This window comes from Pipra filicauda, unplaced genomic scaffold (genome assembly GCF_003945595.2).
Source record: "Pipra filicauda isolate LSUMZ 115617 unplaced genomic scaffold, ASM394559v2 scaffold66_size7647185_pilon, whole genome shotgun sequence".
Classification (NCBI taxonomy): Eukaryota; Metazoa; Chordata; class Aves; order Passeriformes; family Pipridae; genus Pipra; species Pipra filicauda.
Genome location: NW_024104831.1, coordinates 7,461,061 through 7,473,628, shown reverse-complemented (window position 1 = coordinate 7,473,628; position 12,568 = coordinate 7,461,061). Strand labels below are relative to the sequence as shown.

The window sequence follows — 12,568 nt, the reverse complement described above, 5'->3', positions numbered from 1 at the left end:
GCCTGACCATCTGGTCTAACAACCTGCAAGCACAACAATTAAATTTTACTGCAGGTAGTCCAGTAATTTGTGCCAATACAAGAAAAACATTTAATTTTAAAGAGGCTAATTTAATCTGTATGGTTCATTTTAACCTTATATTAAGTACTCAAATAGTGATGGCTGAGACTCAAAACTGCTTAGTTCATATTGGTTTAGCTTGGATTACCATATTTTTTCCAATGGGTGGAAGCGGAACTGTGAAGAAGAGATTATAATGAGCAAGTAATGCAAAGTTACACAGTGGTTTTTATTTGATCAGAATAATGGTAAGGGTCAGGTAGGAATTATTTTTTCCCTACATAAGATGACACTTAAAGATTAGAAATTAATTTAAAAAATATATTTTTCATTTACGCTTAGTTAGAAATGTATTTCCTTGTTATGTTGTTATTGACAAATTCTACCTGTGACAATGAATATGATACCAAATTCTGTCTTATAGATTCACTAATGTATAAGTAATTTGGAATTTTTTTTTTAATTATAACATGGATTTATTAATATTGTTGTTCACTATCCTGCAGTATGGAAATTGCTTGACACTTGGCCACTAGACCTTGCACCAGACTTTTGCAATGTACCCTGAATAAAATAGAAATATGAATTGTTGGTATTTAAGCCTTAGTCTCTTTATTCAACCATTTTCTTTGCATGCATATTTTAAAATTGTCAGAATTGAGAATACTTCTTGTTATGCTGTCATGAAATTGATACAGTTCTTCTCAGGACTAAATTTTCCAAGGTTACATATTGTTATTGTCAAATATGTCAACTGTAGAGTAAAAATTGTGAAGAGACATGCCAAACATTGCATTTAGTTCACAGTAAATTTTCTTTGCTTTCAAAGGGTATTTCTGGCTGAGCAGTTTGAATTTCTTCAACCTCATCTTGATGCAGTGATGCCAGCTGCCAAGAAGCCTTTTCTTCAGCAGTTCTATTCTCAGGTCAGAATTGTGTAATTCACAGCTGATTTTTGAACAGAAGATTTGAAACTTGTACATTACAGTGCAAATACTTGTACCTAATAGTTATATATTGTTCCTAATAGCCAGAAATTTACTGAATTGAATTTTATTTATATTCTGTTTCAGACAGTGTCAACTGCCAGTGAACTACGTAAACCAGTGTATTGGATTGTTGCTGCTAAAGCCATTGATTATGAACAAATGCTACTTCTCATGGCTAATGTGAAATGGGATGTGAAGGAAATCATGTCACAGCACAATGTATATGTAGATGCTCTTTTAAAGGTGAATACTTTATGAGAAATGGTGTGCTAGAGTTTATATAAGCATTAAACTGTTTTCAGTGATGATTTTTTGACTACATGGTGGGTGAAAGTGACCACAAAAGTTTAATGAATCTCATGTCTAAGTCTAAAATTGTAGAGAAATGTGTAGCAAACAGAGTAACGTTGAGGAAAATCTGGTGGATAATGTGTTTTGTTTTTTTTAACAAAGTCTTTTTGCTGTTCTGAATAATTTTGGTGATTGTCTTAGGGGCTGTAGGTCAAATCACCACCGATAATGATTGCACGGTATCTAATTGAAGTTGCTATATTTAGATGTTAATACTTGAAAAGGAAAGTAAGGGAAGTTATTCATCCAACTTCTCAATTGCATTCAGTAGAAGTGGTTATACAATTGCTACGTCTTGGGACAGTCCCTTTCTCATTCTTTTATATATGCCTAAATAATGATTCTAAAGGTCTTCAGGGGGAAGATCTGGCAGTAGTAGAATTATACTACTACTATATTACAGAGAAACTGGAAGTTTCATCGTTTTAAAGATGTGTGAACTGTGTATCCCAGAAAAAGCTACACATCTGTGTTGAATAACAGTTTTGATAACACCTTTGTACTTTGTAGCTCTTCTCTGCTTGAAAAAAAATCAGGGCAAAGAAGGAAGAATTTGACAGAGGATATATTGTTGCACTGAATTTGACAGAGTCTTTGTGATTACCCTTGTTTATGCTGCCATGGCTTTTTGATATCAGTTTGTACTTAAAATAGTTAATCACTGGGGTAAAACTTTTTCCTTTTGTGAGTGTGCAACTGCTGATGAATTTGCTTCAGGACAATCAGGTCTAATACCATCTAAAACCAATTCTGGTCTGTACATTATATGGCTAGTACTAATTACTATGAAAGCTTTTAGGTTACTGCTAAGCAATTAGTGATTTGCTGTGTACACTAGGACTCCAGGAATGTCAAATATAGGTATTGTCTAAAGTAATAATCAACTACTTTCAGCCATGTGCACACATATGCAAAATCCTATATTCAGAGTATGTATGGAAGCAGATAAAATGGGGAAAGATGATTGTTCAAGAAATTGATTATTGTGGAGCGTTAGGCATCTTCAGAAGTGGGAGTTGTATGCCAATTAAAGCATGACATTGTGGTACCCTACTACTTCTTGTCAAATTCATCTTTCAGAAAATTTGTGTTAAACACCAATTGGTTACTGAGATTCCTTTCTGATTTTCTTCACTTACTGAATTTTTGATGGGGAAGGGTATAAGAAGAAATTAACAGCCTTGGAATGAAAACACTTTGTTGGACAAATGTGGTCTTAATAGGCCGCAGTGCAAACTGCTTTTGCTGGTTATACAGAAGAGTTCATTACCAGTCTGCTTTATATTTAAGTAATTTGATACATTTTTTAAACAATAGAAGCATGAGTCACGGGCAGCAAACTTCTGTTTCACTTTATTTAAGTCACAAAATCATTGTAGTAGTACTTACATTCAGTTATGACTAGTTTCTCACTCCTAGTATCAGCTCAAATCCATCCAGGCCATTGATGTTTTGTGTGGAAACAGGTGCCTTCTCTTAACCTGAATTGTTATCTGGTGCTGCAGTGTGCTCCTGAACTGTTAGATTTGACTTCTTTCAATGGATTCTCTCAGCTGCTTTTAAAGGATTGAGGAACTATCTAATCTGAAAGGTTGAAGAATGAAAAATGGTTACAATATTTCTGAGCTTCTCTTTGAAAGCTGATGGGATGGGTATTTAGAGGGATAAAGAGATCATCACTGGATTTTCTTCAGTGGCTGTATATTGACTTAAAGAAGTTAAATATGAGTTTAGGGAGTGAGACAATGAAAATGGCATTTGAAGGATAAGCTACTTGGTTCATTTTCAAAGGTGTCATTTTCACAGAGAACTACAGCCCTGGGGAGCAGAGCAGCATTTCCTTTTGAAAAAAAAAATCACTGAGGTGATGTTGTGAATTTTATACTAGAAAGTGGTATGTTTTCTACTTTAGACATTAATCTTGTCTGTACAGTCTGTGTCTATTAAGCTTCTCTGCTTTGCTCTTATTTTTCAGTATTCTCTTTCATGTGCATCTCTAATTCTTTGTTATTGTTGTATGATGTATAGAGTATGATCCATTTTTTGCTAAAAGAATAAACATCTTTTATATTTTACCAGGAATTTGAAGAATTTAACAGAAGGTTGAATGAGGTGTCTAAGAGAGTCCGTATTCCCCTGCCAGTCTCCAACATCCTTTGGGAACACTGCATACGCTTGGCCAATAGAACTCTAGTGGAAGGGTGAGTAGTTCATGAAAGTCTTGCTTTTGGGTAAGTATGTCTGTAATGATAACATCTATTTTATGGAAGTTCTAATTTTGTAGTGCCCACGTGCTTTTGGGGAGCCTGAAAAATAGTGCTTAACATACTCCTTAGCAACTGTTTCACAGAGTGTGGCCCTAAGCCTAAAAGGGATGGTCTTGTTCCTAGACACCTCTGAAGAATGACATCGAATGTTTCACTGAAGCATTTGAAAACATAGTGCTCTTTCAAAGCTACTTCTGTATGAAAATTACCATTTCCCAGCAGGGCAAGAAGAAAATTAAAAGGGTAATTGTCAGCACCTCAGTGGTGATACAATTTATCTTAGCCAGGAAGAAAGATGGAGTTGTCAATCATAGCCATCATCATAGAGTAGCCTTGGAACAGGACTTTTCCAAATGCATCAGGAATAGAAAGGTGTCTTAGTTAGCTTGGTCAGTAGAGGCTCAAGCACCTTAGGAACTGTAACAACTTGCTTATCCCTCTCTTTTTTAATCAGTGTCCCAGTCTTTTCAGATTCAATACTGTAGCCTAAGTATTGTAGACCTTTCATCCACTGCAAATAAATTTTTGTGAGTTTGTCCCCTTGCTACGTATGTCTGGGCTCTCATCACAACTTCTTCTGCATCATAGAATGTGTGCTGTCTTCCACTCCTTCTTTCCATATTTCTTTCCTGGTTATCTTTACCCTATGCACTTTGTACTACCTATTTTATTTCTTGACATCCCACTTTCCTGCTGTCTGCTCTAAATTAGGACCTCAATAAAACATCCTTCTTCTCCAAGTGTTAACTGCCTTTTGAGGATTGTCAGCTTTCACTGTTTCCATCAAACCATCATTTTTGAACTCGTGCCCATTTCTTTTCATGCCGTGATCCTTTTGCAGTCTCTTGAGAGATCAATTTCATGTTCAGGGCAACTAAATCCAGCCACGACCTCCCTCTGGCTTCTCAATTCCTTCATATGACATATGACCTATACAACTATCTTTCCTTTTTGAAATTTTATTTTCCACTTATCATGCCTCAAATCAAAATAAGTGAAATAAAGACTTCTCTCTTCTCCTCACCCTGCCCACCTTACCTTTCAAGTCAATAACACTCAGTCAGTCACTACCAACCTCCTTTCTCACAGCCTTTGTGTTTTGAACTTGTTTTCTTTTCTTACATCACAATCTCACTCATCTTTTGTGACTTTGGTGTTCATGACCCACTTCATTCTTAGCTCTTATGTCTTGTTCCATACTGCAATTTTAGTTCACGCTTATGACTTACCATGAAACTGTCACTTTAACCTAAACATTTCACTGGCTGGTCAGGATGGATTGGGAATACCTTGCTGATATAATTTGTCCTGTGCCCTTTCTGAGAGTGTAAAGAGGACTCATTATCATCTCCTCTCAAATATTTGCCTGTAATTTCTCATTCTCGCCCAGTTCTTCTTTTCTTACATATCTTGTAGTTTCTTTTCCCACTGGGGAAAGGGAAGGAAAGTATTCTGAACAGCTGACTCCTGAATACCTTCGTAACTTCTTTCATCTCTGTATTCCATGAATGTAGGGAATTCAAAGCCATGAAGGAGGTGGTTTTCCTTCAGTCAGCCAGTCAACTGAAATTGCTCTCATTAGGCTCTTTACTGAGTGAAGAATCATCTCCACTACAGTCAGTGATATCTTTCTTTGAATTTTGACCTTCCCTATCTCCACTTTCTCTGCTGTCTCTTGTTTTCCAGCTGGCTTCTTGAGCCTATTGAGAATCATCTTCTAATCTTCTATGAAGATTAGAAGTCCTCCAGAGGACTTTTGTATTGGTGTCCTCTCTTTTTGCCTCTGTTATTTTTGCATTCTGCAAATTCTTTCTATATACCAACTGTAAGTGTGAAATTTCTTCTTACTCTTAACCTGATTTTGCTGCGTATCTGGTTTTTAGCTGCATGTTTCTGCTGCATCCATTGCATCAGACCTGATAATCTAGGGACTATATATATACATATATATATATATGTATATAAGGACTGACTTCATCAATCAGTGGAAAACTGAACTTGTTCTACATTCAGTAGAGGAGTAGAGTGGGGCAGGATTATAAATTGTGGCAGCAGCCTGTGGGTGAGCTGGATTAAGTCTCTCAAGAGACTGTGCTCCTGACCAAAGCCTTTTTATTCCCTGTACACAACTGAAATTGGCATTGTTAAGGGCATTGCAGTGTCATTTCCTCTGATCTTGACAAATGCAATTCCTTACCCATTTTAAAAACCGCAGAGATCCTTTTCCTCATTTGTTGCATATCACCCCACTGTAATCCTTGTAGTATTACCTGCCTTGAGCTCATCTAGTGTCTCCTCTAGCCTGTCACCAGTTTTCTGTCAATCATTAACACACTAAGTTCTGAGAGGGATTAGGCAGTGCTGCCATCCTTTATCCTCTGGTTATTGTGGCTGATTTTGAGCAAACAACTTTGTGCCTTTCTTTGATGTTCCCACTCAGTTGAACAGTTCTGGTGACCACTCCTAGAGCAGGCTTAGTACCTTTCAGACTTTAGTGGTCATGATCATGTGAAACCACTGTCCAGTGTGCTGATGGGCATTGATTTAATTTCCTCTAGCCCACTTACAGTAAGGTGTTCAGTGTAGGATTTTTATTGGCTTTGGGAGGGGCATGTGTTTTTTTTCAGTATCATTGGGTAAAGTGGGGTTCTGTTTTATGACTGGGGCTAAGACGTATCATACTAATGCAAATAAAGCTCTACAGGAGACATCCTAGAAGTTCTTGTCTGCTTTTAATTTAAAACCATAATTATGTTCCTCGTCAAGGTTTGAAGGCCTAGGTTAAACAACTTTGAGAAGCAAAATTAATTTTTATTTCCTTGTAAGTTTTGCTTTCCGCTGTTTCTCTTTTTAGTTATGCCAATGTAAAGAAGTGCAGCAATGAAGGACGTGCCTTGATGCAACTGGACTTTCAACAGTTCCTAATGAAACTAGAAAAGTTAACAGACATTAGGCCTATTCCAGATAAAGAATTTGTGGAGACCTACATTAAAGCATACTACCTAACAGAAAATGACATGGAACGCTGGATAAAAGAACACAGGGTAAGAGCTAAATTTGCATTCTTTTATTGTCTATCAAGAAAATTCACCACGATGATAAAATCATGCTAACAACCGTAAATAATGTGTTAAAAATTAATATATACATATATGTGTGTATATTAATTTATTATGATAAAATCTGTATAGGAAGAAGTATAAATGTAATTGCATGTGTGCATGTATGTGTTCATTCTCACATGAAGTCAGTATGTGTTTGTATTGGTTTAATGTCTAATGACTAGGAAGGATGACTAAACCAGTCACAGCTACCTACTGTATCCAAAAATGTAGAGAACTAGAGCAAAGTGAAATTGAAAACATTTGTGTGCTATTCAGAATATGCCAAAGTGCACAACTCCATCATCAAGAAGTATGGTTTGAAATTGCACCATAAAGTTTTGCATTGCCTTTAGGAGTAGTTTGCTTAAACTAAGCTGTAAGGCACAAGGAATAAGAATAGTTGCTTTTTCTTTCCTTATTTAATAGTACTTAATCAGGATTAACATTGCTCTCTGAGATGTCTTCATTTGTGTTTTGAGAACATTTAGCATGCTTTCATGATAGCATAAACTAACAATTATAACAGGACTGTGTAAGTAGTGGTCACATGCTATTGGAGATGCCCGTTGTTGAAGTGAAAAGTCTTTTAAAGTGGAGCACTTGAAATTTGTATTTTGGGATTAATTTAAATCCTACTAGAAATGAATGAAAGAAATTTGTCTTTAATATAATTTTCCTTGTTTTACCTGGAGTCAAGAGAGAGATTGTGAGCTGTTGTTTGATGACCTGTGTGGAAAAACTCTTGTTTAAACCCATTAGTGGAAGCTGTGTTTTGGAGAGTGTTAGATATAAAGGTAATCCTGGCAAATATGGTGTTTTCACAGATGTTAAGAATTCTTGTCTTAACATTTTTGTCATTTTTCCCTCCTTTACCATGTACTGAAATTAACATTGTTTGGAGACTCTGTAGACAGAAGCATTTAGAAGCTAATTGGAAATGAAAAGACAAAATAAAATAGATCAACTTTTGTCACAGTTTGTGTTAAAAGCTTAACCATTTGCACACATATTTCCCACCACACCTCCCAAAGAATGGAAAAAATATTAAAAATTGATTTATATACATATTCACAGTTACTTTCTGTGAACTCTGTCCAACACTTCTACAGTCTTAAGCATTTTCCATTATAATTTACCATGTAGTGAAATTTTTGTCCTCTGCCTCAACTCTGAAAACTATCCAGACCTGACTTAACTACCGCTTTAAATCTGCCTTGTGTACTGACTGCTACTATGTGAAAAGTCCACACCGAGTATGTCTGCATTTTATTAATTTTCTATCTTTGGTGTTTTATTCTGGCGTAACATGATCTGCTTTTGTTTGCCAGGAGTACTCCACTAAGCAGTTGACCAATCTGGTGAATGTTTGTCTGGGCTCCCACATCAACAAAAAGGCAAGACAGAAGCTGTTAGCTGCCATTGACGACATAGACAGGCCTAAAAGATAACTGGAGAAAGCTGCTTTCCTTGTGACTTGTACCTTTTTCTGTTCATGTGAAGCATGCAGACAAATCTCCCATGAACTAATGACAACATGAAATGTTGTGCATGACCTTTCTTACCAACATTGGAGGCGCTCTGAAGTGACGTAGTGTTCTAAAATATGACTTTTCTAATCTGTAGAATTCTTTTCTGTTTTCTTTCTTTCTTTTTTTTTTGTTACTTGCCCTTAGTAAAGGGCCACTGTTTGTGTATCATTGGTGAGCTGTATATCTTGCAAAACTTATACTGTAAGTAAAATCAAAATCAGATAGAAAGACACTGGTTTAATATATCATTGATGCTCTTTTTAAATAAAAGGGCTACTTGAAAATATGATTTCTTTCCTCCCTACTTTCACCCTCAGAAATTGTGCTATACTATGGACCAGTGTAAAATGAAAGGAAATGTACAATATTCGATTGATGTATCCTGCATGTGGATTAAGAGTCCAGATCAACTAAATAACTCTCATGTTAAAGCCCCTCATCTTTATATGTATTTAAAAATGTCTGTTTATTTCAGAATTAATTTAGTCATATCAAAATTATTGACCTCATATTAATAGAAGGTAATAAATACTGTACACTAATATGATTTCTTTGTGAGAGTTTGTTTTTTCAATTCAACAACTCAAAATGTCAGTAATAATGCCAGGGAATTGGAATAATGTTTTTCTGGCTGAAGTTTTGGATTGATACTAAGATCTTCCTGTTTCCTGCTCTGCTGTAGACATCCTGAGTGATCCTGAGCAAAGCAAAATGGCTTGGCTGCATATTTGTCCTAGAAGTCAATTTGTCAGAGCTTCACTGACTAGACTGAAGTTTTCAGGTTTGCCCTTGGTTTTCAGTATGTAAAGTTGTAGAAATTTTATTTTTTATTACATAATAAACTTTTTGCAGTACTCTCAGACCTTTTAAAAGGAAACACTGAGCTAATAGGTAAAATAATTCACACGGATGCAATCCACTAATGTATACAACATGCAGAATTCTCAGGTTGTGATTCATACTTGCTATTGTACTTTTAATTCAGACATAGGAGAATCAGGACATACAAATGACAGTGACCTAGTGACAGAAAATTGCCCCTTGGATCATCAATTGCTCTTCTCTGTGGCTTAATTTCCTCTTCAAAAGTGTACTGAACATCATTGTGTGAGTTCAAAGAAAGCCTGTATACAGTTTTAGAAGAATGATAGAATTTACATTTTAAATATTGACTGTGTGGTATTCAGCTTCCTTGTTTATCTGTGTATTTTAAAGGAAATAAGATTTAAAACAAAATTTAGCACCATTCTTTATTGACCATGCTGTCATGTCTAGTTCCATTTAAAACTTGCTGAGCGGTTTGTCACCATGTAGGTTGAAGCTGAATCACTTTTACCCTCATTAAAAAGGTGGTTCAAAGGAAAGTGTGGACTTTTGCGTCAGCGTATCTGCCCTGAAGTCAGATCCTGAGCGAGAGCTCTCAGAAGAAACAGAAACGTGTCGGAGACGATTAGTGTAAAATATGTTTCAATTTTCTTCTCTTGGATGAAATAAGAAATTCAGATATCTTTACCAGAGCTTTGGTGAGGTGAACACATGGTTAATTTCTCCTGAACTGCTTAGGTCACTGTAATTTGATTGTGTACCAAAAGGTACACAAGGTACACAAGTATAAGCATTGACTGGAATGTAGAGTCAAGGTGAGCAATTGCATGAACCATAGTCAGCAGTGATTTTTTGTAGTGTATGTATAGTTTGACTTGTTATTTTTAAGTAAGCCCCCAAATAAAAGAATGTGTGAGATGCAGTGTTAAACCTATGCAACAACTGTTTGATCTTCATTCCTATATGCCTCAGAAATTATATTTTCCACAGAAGCCTTCCCTTGCTCCCCATGATCGATGCTAAGGGCAGAGCCACATAGCTTAGTGGCCTACATACACTCTTAAATTTAACTGTCACGTTGCCCTGTATAGAGTGAGGAGTTGAACTCAGTGATCCTTGTGGGTCCATTCCAGCTCAGGATATTCTATATTCCATGGTCCTGGGTGACTAATGAAGCCAAGTTTTCACTGAATGCTGAATTGTTAACTTACTAAGGGTCTGTTTCGTAGTTTCCATCCTCTGATGTGAGAATTTTTTACAAACCATTGATTTTTGAGCATCTTTGTGCATCTTCATTCTCCTGGGCAATAAGAAGCCTCTTATACTGCTTTTTGTGCAATAGAGAATATTGCTTAAATATCATTTATGTTTTAGAGGAGAGTTACTTTAATAATAAGAGAATTTCCTTCAGTCTTCAAGTAGAATGACCAGCAGTGCAGAGGTGGACAGTGCATCTATCTGTCCTTCTTTAACCTAATGAAGACTTTAAATCCTGATCCCCATGCAGTAAGGGTTCTGATGTTTGCCAAACTCAGCTGGAGCATAGATGAGCAGTTTTCAAGTCTCTGATTAGGCAAAGCCTGTCCCTGCACTGATCAGTGCACAACTGGGTTTTCAGCAGTCAGCTTCTCTCAGTTACATCTCATGGTGATGCTGTTCTGCAAAGAAGCAGCTACTGGGACAAAAATAAGGGGAAGCCAACTGATTGTTTGCTGTGACCCTGGTGTAAGATTGAAGTCCTTGCTTTGGAGTAGGTTTAATTATTCAAAGCAGAATGGAATTGCCGGGAAAGACCACAGCAGTGCTTCAGCTGATGGGAAGTGCACAGAGCAGCCCCTGGAGGTGTTAATTCAGATGCCTTATCTGGGTATGTACACGAATGCTCCATGTTTTCAGAAGAGTAGCTACGTTTTCAGGTAACTGACAATTCTGGATTCTGTTGTTCCCACATGGGTAAGAGTCTTCCCATGTCTAAAATAAAAGCTTTGCTTGCTTCTGAGAAAAACTAGGCCCTGGCCATATCTGCTTAGCGAGCCCTGGATGTAGGGTATAGATTATAGCTTGTTGTTCACTGAAAGAACAGCCTCCCTTCTTTTGTCCCCACACCGTTAGGGGGGAAAAAAGGGATGAGTGATCAATGGCTGCCCCAAAGCTTCTGTGAAAGGTTTGTATTCCCTTTTAATTTTTGCAGATGTGAATGACAAAAACATATCTTGGATAGATACCCAGTGAAAAGCTGCAGATGTGGGTTGTGCTCTTGACTTGTTACTGTGCCACAGAATACACAAAAAGATCTCTCTTCTTACTGTGGAAGTGATATATTGGGGTCTTTCCTGTTTAAGACCTGCTATACTGTAAATGGTGCATACGTGGCAATTGTCAGATGCCTGATGCAGTTATTAACACAGTACTAAGCATCTGTGAGTTTTTAGGACCGTTTATTTCTGGAAGTGTAGGAAGATGCCATTGATGTAAATGACTTTGACCAGGGACTGATTCCTGGCCCTGAGCTGCCAGCTCAGCTGTCTCCTCCAGCACAGTCTGAATATTTAGGCAGCCAAATGTTCCAACCATCAACGTGTTCATGAATGGCTTATATTGTGCTGCATTTCAACTAGAGAAAATTTTTGCCATAAATAGTAGTGCATCATAGCTGTGAGCCCTTCCTTCCCCCCTTGCACACGCAGCCCAGTGTTGTGCTGGTGTCTCTGCTGTTTGACAAGGCACTTCTCAGACCTTTATGCTGAAGTCTGTTTATTTTTTAATAAGATGTTTACCTCTGCCTTCTCTTGCTCAAAATCCCTGTGGGAAGATGCAGGGCTCTGGGTGATGCACATGTGTTTTTGCCTGTGTGCAGTAAGATAGCTCTTGGTGTTCCTGGCTGCCCTGGCCGGGAGGATGAATCCCCCCATGGGTGGCACCTTAGCTAACAGGTTAGATACCTACAGGTTGCATACCACAGCAACCAGGTCACAGAGCTGTCCTGAGCTTTGATTCAGGTTCTGCTCTGTCTTGGTGCCTGGTGTAGGGAAGTTTGTTTTGTTTTCCTGTACTTTACTCACCCAAGAGTAAAAGAAATTACGTTGTCTCTCATGTTTTATGAAGTGCCGTCAGGCCATGGTATCATAGATGTGAACTGTACTTTTAGTGACCATTGGTGACTTAACCCCAAGGAAGCTGAAACATGAACTCTTTGTGGAGAAGATGGCACATAAGGAAACTTCCTTTCCTGTGTCTCAGGCTTTTTAGATGCTGTTTCCCTTGTATTAGGACAGAAGCCAGTAATCTCATACAAGTTCTTCTGATGCTGTGCTCCAGACCACACCGGGCTGTGCCGCCGCACGTGTGGCAGGGAACCCTCCTATGGACCAGAAAACATGGGCTGAGCTATAGATAGGACTCTCCTATGCATTACAGTGGTCTGCTGCTACCAGTCAGATTAG

The 12,568-nt window shown here is 37.5% G+C and overlaps 1 protein-coding gene across 1 annotated transcript in view; it reads left to right on the top strand.

Moving 5' to 3' along the window:
- The window catches only part of VPS50 (VPS50 subunit of EARP/GARPII complex), an 84,415-nt gene extending 75,568 nt beyond the window's left edge, over positions 1-8,847 (top strand). Inside the window, exons 24-28 of the mRNA XM_027749129.2 lie at positions 890-986; positions 1,134-1,292; positions 3,480-3,601; positions 6,522-6,711; positions 8,100-8,847. Of these exons, the coding sequence (XP_027604930.2) occupies positions 890-986; positions 1,134-1,292; positions 3,480-3,601; positions 6,522-6,711; positions 8,100-8,219 (688 nt within the window). The 3' untranslated portion in view covers positions 8,220-8,847. The remainder of the gene's footprint in view (positions 1-889; positions 987-1,133; positions 1,293-3,479; positions 3,602-6,521; positions 6,712-8,099) is intronic.
- Positions 8,848-12,568: the final 3,721 nt, after the last annotated feature.